The following is a 13,444-nucleotide window of genomic DNA, read 5'->3' as shown; positions in this document are numbered from 1 at the left end:
GGTGCGGTCTGATAAGTTGGGATGTGTGGCAGCAGTAAGCCAAAGCAGCTAAAGTGCCCAAGAAGCTGGTAGAGGCTCAGCCAACACCCTTGGCTTTCAAAGAATCAACTATTTGCTCTAACCCATTTTTTTCCTGAGCTATACTTTAAACATGCATCCTGGTACTATTTTGGTCAGGTCTACAGTAAGGTTTTCTAGTGTAATTTTAAAGTAAAGTGATTTATGTATCAACCTTATCACTAGCCACTATCATGGCTCTCGGCAAAGGCCAGAAACGACACAGGTCACAGCAACTAGAGCAAGAGCAGCATTTAACTTGACTGTCCAACTGACCTTGAAAGGAAGATCTAATGTCAGTAGGAGCTCAAGAATGAAAAAAAGCAGCACTTACAAAGTAGGACAGTATTAATTACCAACAATTCCCATGATCTGGTCACATGAAAAACACAATTTCATTCATCATCAATATTTATTGGGCACCCATTATGTGCAAAGCACTACACTAGGCGCTGGGCAAGATACAAAGATAAATCTGACAGACTGCCCTCAAAGAGCTTACAGTCTATATAGGAGCATACGGTCTGTGGAGAAGATATTTTAGGTGTAATTAACCTCCGCCATCCCACCCCCACGAGAAAAAGAAAAAAACCTACTAGACTTGGTTTCTTCCATTTACTATTAGTTCAGCAGCTTCACATAAAAAGCATAAATCTGAGTCTTTTAAAATGCATACTTTTACTTGTAAACAAAATTGTCATTAGAAAAAATGCTGAATATTTATTGCGATTAAGAAAAATCCTCAGACGGGCATGGTGGCTCATGCCTGTAATCCTAGCACTTTGGGATGCCGAGGCGGGTGATCACCTGAGGTCAGGAGTTCAAGACCAGCCTGGCCAACATGGCAAAACCCTGTCTCTACTAAAAATATAAAAATTAGCCGGGTGTGGTGGTGGGCGCCCGTAATCCCAGCTATTCCGGAGGCTGAGGCAGGAGAATCACTTGAGCCTGGGGGGCCGGAGGCTGCAGTTATCCGAGACTGCGCCACTTCACTCCAGCCTGGGCATAACAGCAAAACTCCATTCCCGCCCCCCCCCCCCCCCCAAAAAAAAAAAAAAAAAAAAGAAAAAGAAAAATCGTCAAACACATATTCAGTATTTTCATGAATTTTTTATGACTATATTGTGAAGTAAACAATTTCCCAGATTGCATCAAAAACATGCAACAACTTTTTGAAACGGATCTCTTTAAACTACTGGCAGTCACATGTAAGGTATACAGGCTTCTCTCTGCTAAAAGCAAGGAAAGCTTTGAAATGATTATGTTTGTTTATTACCCATGTTCACAGCTTATGGTTTTTTTCCCCCATGAACCCACTTCATGTCAACACAAAGTATTATAAAATAATATCCCCATTGACATATACCCAAAAAATCCAAAGCTTTAGATCTCTAAGCTTCAGAGAGAAAAAAATAGTGAAAAATGTTCATTATCAATAGCTGGGCTTTAAGATGATCATCATAGAGATAAAGCCCAGCCATTAGCTATTAGAGATGATCATCTTAAAGCCCAGCTATTAATTGGCTTACCAGACCCACCAAAGAACTGTAAAATAATTCCAGGAAAGGAAATTCAAAATAACCCACTTTCCTATTACACACTTAGGATTCTGAAATATTTTGTTATTTTCCTTTCAGAATAAAGAAGCTAAATATAATCAATTAGGGGGTTAAAAAACACTGATACAGATGGTTGTCCAGGTTAAACTGTTAGAGAAAGAGATATGTGAGCACATTTTTACATTAATTCATTTCTAAACATAATTACTTTTAAATAAGTGTCTTAAAGTTATTCTCTTTTCTCAGAATCATTTCTGGGCTCATATATTTCTAATCATACTTAGTTTTGTATAAACCTGAAGCTTTGTGTCTTTGTAGAACGTTATGAGATTTCTTTAAAACACTGAGACTAAAGCAAATGAAATGGTTATCAAACTGAACACAAGTCAATTTTTTAAATGTAGAAACTGCACCCAAAAATGAGTTCCTGAGACTGAGGGTCCTTATTCCCATGTTGAAACATTCTTGTTCTGAGCAGTTTCCCTTAGTCAAGCAAACAAAAGACTTTATCCACATTGTGCTAGTGGACATTTTTACTTGTCTTCCTCACCAAACTCCAAAAAAAAAAAAAAAAAGTGGGCTTGTCAAAAAACTGTAATTCAAGTAAATAAGTAAATTTCAACATTAATCTCTACCAGACTAACAGATCCACTCATCTCAGAAGTATAATGAACTGTTAAACTGGTACCAGGTCTGGTTAAGAATGCAGGCTTATAGCGCATACCTTCTTTAAAGAAGACACACCCTATTTTTAAGCTTTGACACCTGCACATTTTAAGTTTCCATGTCTAGTTTTTGTACAAAGTAAATGAGGTTAAATTTGCTGAGTGTAAAATCTAACAGAAGTAAAGTAGATCAATATGAGTTACGTGTTAGTCTTTCAGTCATTTTCCTGTCTTCACATTACTAACATGCTTTTCTGTTCAATCTCTTTGCTGAACAGACAAATTTTATAGCCTTGTATAGTGTAAAAGGACCACCATTGAAGTTAACTAGTCCAACTCTATCATTTTACAGATAAAGAAACCAAGACCCAGGAAAGTTTAATGAAAAAGCTGGGAGCCAAGCACAATTTAGCATTCATGACACCTTTGACCTTTGTGCTGGTTTGAAAAACCCATACCCACATGCTTTTACATGAACTATACAACTCCATACAATAGGTGCTAAAATTAATGTAATTAGTGATGTATTTCACATAAGGTAAATATAACAAATGTTATTAAACTATTCTTAGAAAATATTAGCCCTTTTTGGTTACTGCTAACAGTGCTACAGTGTTTGGTCTTGCTTTTCTAAGGGTAACTGATTTGCAGTTGCTAATTTGAGGATGTTTATTTCTCCACAGCAGAAAAAAAAATCATGTTAAGTATGATCACGTATTCAATCATGTATTACGTATTATGTATTGATTATTTTTACATATATGTAGGTATCCTTATGCTTTTAAATAAGTGAAATGAATTTATACAGAGAATAAAATATTACCTCGATATAAGTTGGCAGCCTGAAAATTAGTCATTTCCATATAAAACGAGAAACCTTTTCTAGGAGTGATAGGGTTTCCAGGGTCACAAAAAAATATCAGAAGGTTATAAGTGATATTTGATTAGTCTGCAATCTGAGGTATAAAAGAAAGGATGAGCTCAGAGAATTAGAAGATCTGAGTTCAAGTTTTAACTCCACTCCTTGCTCACTATGTGACAATTCAATAAACTTCTGGGTTTCAGTTTCTTCATCTGCAAAGAGCTAACACTTACACTACTTACCTTGTTAGATTATTAAGGATGACATACACTAAAGTAATGAGTGGTTTGTAAATGGAAAGCATACCACAATTATTATCCCAATAATTAAAATATGGACCTACAAAAAGTCGTAAATAATTCACTTAGTGGCAGTAGGCATGCTCACTAGAAGAAACGTAACTCAGAGGATAAACCATGCAAACATTTTCAACTTTCAATGGCAATGCTTAAAAAATGTACAAAGCTATAAAGGAACATTTTTAGAGAAAGCACTGAAGACGCACATTTGGTTGACCTAAAAGATTTTAAAATGAATTAGAATGATTTACAGCATATAAAGAGGTATTTAGTCTTTAAGTGGAGAAAATTGCTAGTTACATGTAAGAAAAACAAATATTATGGGCCTGCCTAAGACAAACGGAATAAAATTCCATTACTTTTGGCTTTTTTATAAATCAGACTTCTAACAAATAACCATATTAATTTTCCAGTATTCAAACATACCCTTAAAAAGATAAAAGAGGATATCTACTTTTAAATCACATCCAATGTGAACTTGCGTGAATGCAAGGCATAAAATACAGAGTTATTATGACTCTACAGGCACCTGAAAGTTTTAACTGCCCTTCATGCTCACTTTGTATTCCATAAAGAGTAACGGAAATACAGGGAATACTTCAAATATGTATTTTTTACAATCCTTTTTATGTAGTTCTTATTCTTGTAAGATAATACTTCACTGTGACAGCCTTGGTTTCTGTTTTGTTTGTAAAATTAAGTAGCCCATTAACCTTTCCCTTCAGACAGGCCTTTTGATGTTAGGTCTTATACCCCCAAAAAACAAAGCAACAACAACAAAAAAACTAACAACAAATGAAGATGCAAGGGAAGAGATAAATGAGATACAATTCATTAAGTATAAAAATATGTTGTTTCAAATTCCGAATAATTTAATAACTCTTCGTTATTTCATATGTATCTGGAAATGGGACAGATACGTGTCCTGATCCTGTCACAAGAGGTAGAATTCCAGCATTTGGTACAACATTCCAAGACAGGGTCAAAGTGACATTCCTGTTTCCCCTACAAAAAGACATAATAAACACAAGTCATCAGAAATTCTAGTAGTTTCAAAAAAAATTTTAAGTCAAACACTGAGATGTCAAATACTTTTATTTATAACCATATATTCCTATAGAAATCCTAATATGCTAATCTGTAAGAACTATTTTCTCATATCACCTAAAATCCAAGGACAATGCTAGAAGACACGGTATTACATTTACTGATATCCCATGATTACCCGTCTAAACTCACAGCTGCAGTTAATAGAACTATCAACCAAAAAGCTTATATGATTAAAACAGTAAATGTAAAAAGAGATGAGCTAGGAATTTCTGCTATTATCTAGACGGACAAACCTTAACAAATTACAACTCTCATGTTCTGAAATTTTCAATGCAAATGCAGAGGTTTGGCTTGGTCAAAACAGCTTTCTTCTAAAGTTATTTCCAATGTTTACCAATAGAGTCTAAGAGGTAAAAATAATCTGAGAGATCAATCACTCTAAATTGAGCTTTAGAGAAGTCACGTTCGGAGAACCAACATTAGTTCTGTTAACTGGTATCAACTCCTAGATCCAACATGCTGCTTCCGAGGTTTCCTGGCTCACTCTCAGAAAGGAGCCCTTCAATTTGACAACCACAGCCCTACCACATCTGAATAATCCCATAGTCCTTGTACACACTTAGGATAGAAGCTTTAATAGTTAGACTATGACATTTCACACACTGCAAGAGTGTTGCTTACTTATCTCAGATCCCACTTTGCATTTCCACCCAATCTTTCAATTTAGATATGCATAAATACTTTTCTCCCAATTTTTCTCCTTTTACTCTCAAGTATTTTTAAAATAAAAATACATCTTTCTCTCCTTTTCACCTCTTATTAAATGTAAAAAAAAAAGAGAGAGAAAAAAGACCAAGAATTGCTCACTTGAGACCATTTCCATCGTCAAAGAAAAAATATTTTGTTTTCATATCTTTCAGCAGCAGCTTCGGATTATCACCTCTCAAAACAATCTTGTCCCACAAGACAACTTGGTTCAGAGCCTATATTAAAATGAAAATTAATTAGATAACTCATCAGAAATATCATATCACTTCAAATTAAAAGTATTAGTAAGCAAATAGTTTGACATGTTAATGAATTCAACTTTGAGGTGCTTGCTGAAATCTTAATGCATACAAATGATAGCAAATAGACACAAAAAGGGGGCAAATTTTTCTAGGAGAGAAGAATGATAATCCCCTGAAGGAATTCATTCCTTTTGCTAACTCAACTGTATTACTTAGGGCCTTCATAACTTAATACACGTTTTTGATCTATAAGATCTCCAAAAAAGTGAGGCCTTTGGAGGAACAGATGAATTAAATCCCTGGAAGGGAAGTATTCTTTTCAATCACTTTTCCTTGTGAAATTTCTAAGACTCTCCAGCTCAGCATGGATCCTAAATGGTGCCAGGAAAACAGACAGAACCAATCCCTGTTCCATCACGCCGCTAATACAGGATACTGTTGATTAATTATGTCACGAAAATTTCTAAGAAATCTTCTCCAAGATTTCTTTACATAATATTGAAGAAAAGAAGAAATCCCCAAAGAAATGAAGCCTTCTAAAGAGCTTGTTTCCCTTTAAGTAAAAAAAAAAAAAAAAAAAATACATGCATCAGTTTCGTCAGGCAAAATTCTAGAGGTCAATTATTTTAAGCCACTCTTTCAACATATTACAAACAAGTACCATTTAGAAAATTAAAAGCATGAAATGTAAAGAAAACACATTTGTGGCCACTACTAAATCCCAAGGAATTTGTTCTTATTAAATTAGCATCTATTAGCTCGCAAGGCCAATTACTCAGTGTATGATGACAACATTCACGAAAACGAAAGGTGGAGCAGTTATTTCTAAAAGGCTTCAAATCTACACTTTAAAGTTTGTTTCTAATATTAAACAGAAAGATGAAAACTGAAGAAAACAGAATCAAAAATATGCTGAAGTAAAATAATTTTTATCACAAAATAATCTGCCAAATCTCAAATTAGTTTAACTTTCTAGTTATGCTAGGATAAATTATAAGTATAGTTAAATTGTAAGAATAGCTTAATAAGTATAGAATTATAAGTAGAGTGTAAGTATACCCATCATAAAGGTGACATTTATTTCAATAGTTTGTTAAAACTTGTAGAATATGTGTATTTATAGATGTTGCTCTTCAAGAATAGCTTCTCTGTTTAAGATTTTATTGATTCTGAAAGACTGGGATCAAAACTTAATATGTCAATATCCCTAGTGCCTAAAAAAAACCCGGGCATAAAATGCATGCTTAAAATAAATGTATAATGAATTGAAGTGCTGAAAATTCCAGTTAGCTAATCAAACCATGAAACAGATAAAACCGATTGTGCCATTCTTTTCAAAGGATATAGCTCAAATAAAGAAGGTAGGCCCTTCTTTAACTACAAATTAGCTCCAGACTACACTAATTGACAAATATAAGGGAAACTCAGGTAAAAACCTGTATATTTTAATTCTATAGATTTCACTCTCACATTTTTAAGTCTAACACCTTATACCTTGATATCAACACTAAATTTGAACCTCAGAAGATTTCTATTAATATTTGCACAATAGGCCGGGCGCAGTGGCTTACGCCTGTAATCTCAGCACTTTGAGAGGCCGAGGCGGGTGGATCACGAGGTCAAGAGATCGAGACCATCCTGGTCACCATGGTGAAACCCCGTCTCTACTAAAAAATACAAAAAATTAGCTGGGCATGGTGGCGTGTGCCTGTAGTCCCAGCTACTCAGGAGGCTGAGGCAGGAGAATTGCCTGAACCCAGGAGGCGGAGGTTGCGGTGAGCCGAGATCACGCCATTGCACTCCAGCCTGGGTAACAAGAACGAAACTCCGTCTCAAAAAAAAAAAAAAATATTTGCACAATATTCTATATAAATATCTCTACCCACACCCTATCTGCAACAAAAGCTCTCAACTAGACTAGTAGCTTTCAATCATAAACTAATAGTTTTAATAGGTTTTGATATAACAGTTTAACAGCATCTAATTAAAAATTATGAATTATAATTTTGATTTAAAAAACTAGTTCAGGCTGGGCACAGTGGCTCACACCTGTAATCCCAGCACTTTGGGAGGCCAAGGCAGGTGGATCACCTGAGGTGAGGAGCTCGAGACCAGCCTGGCCAACATGGTGAAACCCTGTCTCTGCGAAAAATACAAAAAATTAGCTGGGCATGGTGGCGGGTGTCTATAATCCCAGCTACTTGGGAAGTTAAGGCAGGAGAATTGTTTGAATCCAGGAGGCAGAGGTTGCAATCAGCCAAGATCACCCCACTGTACTCCAGCCTGGGCAACAACAGTGAAACTCTCTCTCTTTCAAAACAAAACAAAACAAAACAAACAAACAAACAAAAACTAGTTCAAGTACTCAGATACTTGAACTAGTTTAATAAATCCCATGTAACCCCAAAACAAAGGCAAACTCTTCTCGATAGGTAGGTATATTAATTAATTTTAAGTATATGGCTAAGACTACCAAAACAGCTCACACCATGTTTTTTTAAAAAGGAAAGTATCTGATACTATGATGGATTTTAAAATAATCTCAAGTTCAAAAATTATTAACAATCTTTAGAGGTTTTGATTATGTATCTTCATGATGAGAATTATAATCATAGGTCTCAAATTTTGTTGATTCAAGTAAGTCACCATGCAGCTCTCTAATTGTAGCTGTGAAGACAGAGTATTTTAGCTTTAAGAATAAACCGCTGAGTAGCAATACTACCAGCTCCATTTCCTAGTTGATATAGTTCAGCAATATCTTTCCGATCTTACCACTGAAAGTGGTTTGTAATAGTTTCTGATCACAAGTCCTCAAAATATGTGTTTTTACAAATTTTGTAGGTAATTCACACGCACTTTTATTAACTAATAGTGCTGACAGTATTTGAGCCAACTTGTCCTATCTACTCAGGCTGTCTTTGTGGTTTTTTTATCCTTTAGTGTGACACAAGCACCTCAGAAGAGGAATACAACTGTGAGTTCCACCACTTTCCTATTGTTTATGTAAGTATGAATTATTAGCATTATCTTCAATTTATGATTTCTTTGCAGAAATCTTTTTAAGCCACTTTTCCATTTTGAGAGGATTAGCTAAAATCAGATAATATAATCCACTTATATATTGAATATACTGCAATGTTTTGCAACATGCTGCAAGCAAATAAATAAATGCCAGGTAGCATGGTTAACTTCTTGACCTACAGAATTCCTCCTCTTCCTCCAGAATATCTGCATGTTGTAGAATGTGGCCATGTATCTGACGTAAGGGCTCAATATGACTATTAATGTCAGTTCATAGAACAAGTATTAGTAAAGCTTCTCTTCTTTTTTACTTTAAATTATTAATAGAAACTCTTCACTGTTTACCTTACATACATATATTACTTTGCATGGACTCCATTCTGGAGACCCCAGTGCTTGAGAGCTATAGAACAAATGGCAAAATAAATAAATAAAGAGATTCCCAAAAGAGATAAAGTTTTCAGAACAGAGCTACCTCTCCACAGGCTTGTGATTTTTTGCTAGGTAACTTAGGTCAGGTATTTTAAATATACAAAATATATATTCTTTTATAAAGAATAAGGCTTTAAATAACTATTAGAATACTTCTAATCAGATATACTTACATTATTTTTTGTTGAATATTCTGCTGATAAATAAAGAAACAACTGCTTAACATTCCAATCAAATATATTCTCTAGATGTAAGTAAATTAAGGAAAATATAAATTTATGAGTAGCATATCACTTTCAAATAGATCTTAATTATTCTTAGGTTATTTATCAGTAACAGCAGTAATACTAAAGTAGAAAAAAAGGTGGCCCAGAAACATAATGTGCCACTAATTTAACAAAAACTTGCAGAAGATAAATATATTGTGAAATCCAGCTTATTCCAAAACCAAAAAATGCCAGCATGGGATTTTCTGCATCTTCCCATACTCTCTTATCAGTCAAAGTATCTCAGCTAGTAACCCTCCAAGGATTACTTGGAGGGTTACTAGAATCCTCGGTGAGTTACTAGCTGAGATACTTTGATAAAAGAATGAATCTAAAATCTGGTTTTCTGTAACATCAACTAAATTAAAAAAAAAAAAAAAGGACTTAATATTTCAAACAAATACAATTCCACTGGAGCTCTAAAGTATACACAATCACCACTATTTAAATTTAACAATATACAAACATAAACAAGGCTCAATAATTAACCAAGTAAATTGTACATGTTATTTTTGGTCACATGCAAGTAGATATTAAAATATCTCTCAAAGATGCAAATGACACCATCAATTCAGTTTCCCAAAGAGGAAAAGAACTTCACCAGAATTAATAAGACTGGCGCTGATACCAAGCAATAAGTAGAGTACTGTATGAGTTTCCATACTGGTAGCAACACATTTGTTACATTCCATTATTAATTATGTGTAATCACTAAGAATCACTCCTTTAGAACTGTTAAGTCTAGGACTGCTGTTTACAAGAACAAGTACAATTTTAAGTAGTAGCAGCAGCATTAAGAAAATCTGAAGAAACTACAAATAATGAGATTGGTAATATATAAATACCATAGAAACCAGGAAATTTCATTATAATTCTCTGGATACACAAAATTACTACTCTCACAGTAGGCCCAAATTCCCTTGAGTAAATTTTTTTAAGTGACACAGACTTAAAAGTACACATATGAAATTTAGCATAAGACTTCTGATTTCCTAAAAAGTACCTATGGAACTAATTTTTAGTCTATTTCTAAATTCAGTAATATATTAAACCTTAAACTGAAAGTAAATTTCATGGTCATAGAAAGGCAAATTAGATAAATTCTCCAAGTATACAATCAGTTTTACTTTCACACAAGTTCAGACTGTTCAATCTTCACAACCATTTAAATCACGGGGTATTAAAAAGGCAGGTGAGATTAGGCTAGAAATGGCAGAGAACATTGCCACAATATTAACCTAAGGCCCTAAAAAACACTAGCCCGCCAAAATGATCAGAGTTGTCAAAAGATGGAAACTCTAAGTCAAGAGGAAATATTTAAATATCCCCACTAAAAGAAACTCTTAATTGTTAATATTTTCTGACTTCTATGAAAGTTTTTATAGAAAGAGTTATGATGGCAAAAAGCAACCAGTTTACCAATAATTTTGATACAATCTTTTGAATCATAACAGATGTTTTTTAAGCATGTTTCTCTCTGCTATAATAAAATATGAATATATTATTTGAAATTGTACATTAAATATTTACAGGCAGGCCGAGCATTGGTAACATTTTTCCTTCTTTTTCAAATGATCTAATTTTATTTTTTCTTTCTAAAAAAAACAGATTCAAACTTTCTTACATAGCTTTCAATCAATTTAATGTATCCGTTAAGAATTTAAAGTATGTTCACACAACTACTCATGAAATCTATAAAGTCTTCTCAAAGTGTGACGGGGAATTATTAACATCATTTTACTAATGAAAAAGGCACAGGAATTTCTGAGGTTCGGCTGATTCAATGATAGTCAGTGTCCCCCAAATCATTAAATAACACATATCTTGTTATAAAACTATAGAAAAAGTAATAAAATATTTTCTTAAAGGATATCAGCAGTTATATCAAATGTGATAAATCCCAGATCGCTTCTTTCTCTTGGTCCGGTGAAATCTTCTACATTTTTTCTAGAAGTAAAAATAAAAGTTTTACCATCCTTCCAATAGAACATATAAAATTCACCAATTACTTAAAGAAAAAGAATATAGGTGTGTGCACAGGTGAAACAGTAATCCCACAAACAAGTAAAAACCAGAGAAACCTGTAAGTGTGAAAACAGGATAAACATTCTAATCCAATATGAAAGTAGGTCATCAGCTAATTTCATATACCTTAAGAGAATCTCAAACAAAACTCAGAGGGAGATGAAAACTGCTAAAAAGAATTGTAAATACTTGATGTACAACAATTTTGCAGAATGGGTATAAGAAAGCTACACATGACTACAAGGTGGCATGGAATACTGACAGATGGAATATTAATGGATGATATAGAAATCACCACCTTATCCGAGGTTTCACCTTCCGGTTTCAATTATCCGTGGTCAACCCTGTGTGAAAATAGGTGAGTCCAGCAAAATAAGACATTTTGACAGAAAGACCATATTGACATAACTTTTATTATAGTATATTGTTACAGTTCTATTATGTTATTGTTAATTTCTTATTGTGTGTAATTTGTAAGTTTTATCATATGTAGGTATGTATGTAAGGTACAGGAAAAAACCCAGTATATACAGGGTTCGGTACTATCCGAGGTTTTCCATTGGGGGTCTTGGATGGTATACTTACCCCCATTTAGGGGAGACTACTGTAACCAGCTGCTATTTACTGTTTACTACGGGTCAGACCCACTGACAATATTTTTCAAAATTATTTCAAGTAATTCTCACAACCTACCAATTAGGTATTACTTCCATCTTAAAAGGAAATTAAAGCACAGAATGGTAAGAAACTTGCTCAAGACAGCAACAGCTAACATCTGTTCACTGTTTAACATGCACCAAGCTCTCCTAACCCACACAGGGCTGACAGTGGCAGTGCTGGTTTCCACGTCAGGTCTATTCGAACAACGTCTAATAAACATCAGTAATTTTAAAAAAGAAAAAAAAAAGGTGGGGTACGGGGATAAGGCTCGCTATTTGATGACTGGCTTCTTGGTGATTCTGACAAAGACATAAACTAAGGTCAAAGAACTTGTTGGAAGATGGAATAGAGCAGAAGGGTATGAGAACGGGGTAGGGGGGATTGCTGGGGGGAAATACGGTGTATCAAGACAAAAGTGCCAGAGAATAAAATCAAGGACCAAATAAGCAATAGCAAAATGACACTGTCATTTCGAATTGCACATTTTTTTTTTTTTTTTTTTTTGCGTTTCCGCAGATTTCTTCAAGTGGTTGGCACAAGAAAGAAAAGAAAGAAAGAAATCCAACCAAACAAAAACCCCGTTGCATCAGAAGGCTGAGATGCTTAATTCTCAGTGCCGAACATCTCTGGCCAACTTCAAAGCAGCTGCTAAGTGTTTATTGCCTTCCGATGGTGCAAAGGCAACAACTGTAAAGGGAATGTCAAACAGGGCAAACTCGGGTGATGAATGACACAAAGACAACACCCTCCAGTGGCCTCCGGCGCGGCAGAGCCGCCGGGAATCCCCACGGAAGCCCGACCCAGAGCGCGGCGGCGGCGCCCGGCGGGCCTCGCGTGCGGACCCCCAGCGGCCTCGGACGCGCGGGAGGCGCCAGCCCGGGCAGGCTGCGGCGCCGACTCTGCTGTTGTGTTGCTCCCTCATTGGCCAGGCGTGGGTGGAGGGAAGTGAGGAACAGGAAGCAAACGGAGGCACCGACCTGAGGAACGCTCAAAATGAACATTTAAGAGCAAGCCCGGGAACTGACGGCGGAGGGGTGCGAGTTCCGAGGGGACGCCGGAAAAGCCCGCGAGGTGCACCCCTGACGACCGCCCTCCGGGGCGAACGACCGCTCAAGAGGGCGATCCAGACGCCCTGCCCGCGGCCCCGGCGCGGGGCCCCGGCTTCGGCTCACCCCCCACCCCGGCCCGGTCCGGGAGTCCTGCCCCGCCGGGCCGGCCTCGGCAGCACTCACAGCATGATCCGCGAGACGTGCAGCCGCACCGGGACGCTCCTGTCTTTGAAGGCGGTGGTGATGAAGCAGCCGAAGGTGAGCGCCGCCATCACGCTCAGTGAGAAGGCGAACAGCGAGTTCGCCCGCGACAGCACCGTGTTCATCGCGACAGTCTCCCACGAGCCCCCGCTCCACACGCACACCCAGGTTCCCGTTCCGGCGGCGGACCGGCTCCTTGCGATCCGCGCCGTCTGCGGTACGCGCGTTCCGGGAGCGCGCGCCGCCGCGGCCCCGCCTCCTTTCCGGTCCTCCGACGTGAGCGCGCGC

The 13,444-nt window shown here is 36.6% G+C and overlaps 1 protein-coding gene across 1 annotated transcript; it reads right to left on the bottom strand.

Annotated features, from left to right (window-relative positions):
- Positions 1–450: 450 nt before the first annotated feature.
- Positions 451–13,415, bottom strand: SPCS3 (signal peptidase complex subunit 3). Its single transcript, XM_032298705.1, has 5 exons — positions 13,139–13,415; positions 11,095–11,168; positions 9,129–9,205; positions 5,360–5,475; positions 451–4,447 (listed from the first exon to the last, which is right to left on the bottom strand). The coding sequence occupies exons 1-5, from the start codon at positions 13,279–13,281 to the stop codon at positions 4,315–4,317; spliced, it is 543 nt and encodes a 180-aa protein (XP_032154596.1). The 5' UTR covers positions 13,282–13,415; the 3' UTR covers positions 451–4,314.
- Between the last annotated feature and the right edge of the window lie 29 nt (positions 13,416–13,444).

The sequence above is a fragment of the Sapajus apella genome, unplaced genomic scaffold, assembly GCF_009761245.1.
Source record: "Sapajus apella isolate SASKATOON/1434 unplaced genomic scaffold, GSC_monkey_1.0 scaffold39, whole genome shotgun sequence".
Taxonomy (NCBI): domain Eukaryota; kingdom Metazoa; phylum Chordata; class Mammalia; order Primates; family Cebidae; genus Sapajus; species Sapajus apella.
The sequence above is the reverse complement of the archived record's forward strand: the minus strand, read 5'-3'. Positions and strand labels throughout refer to the sequence as shown.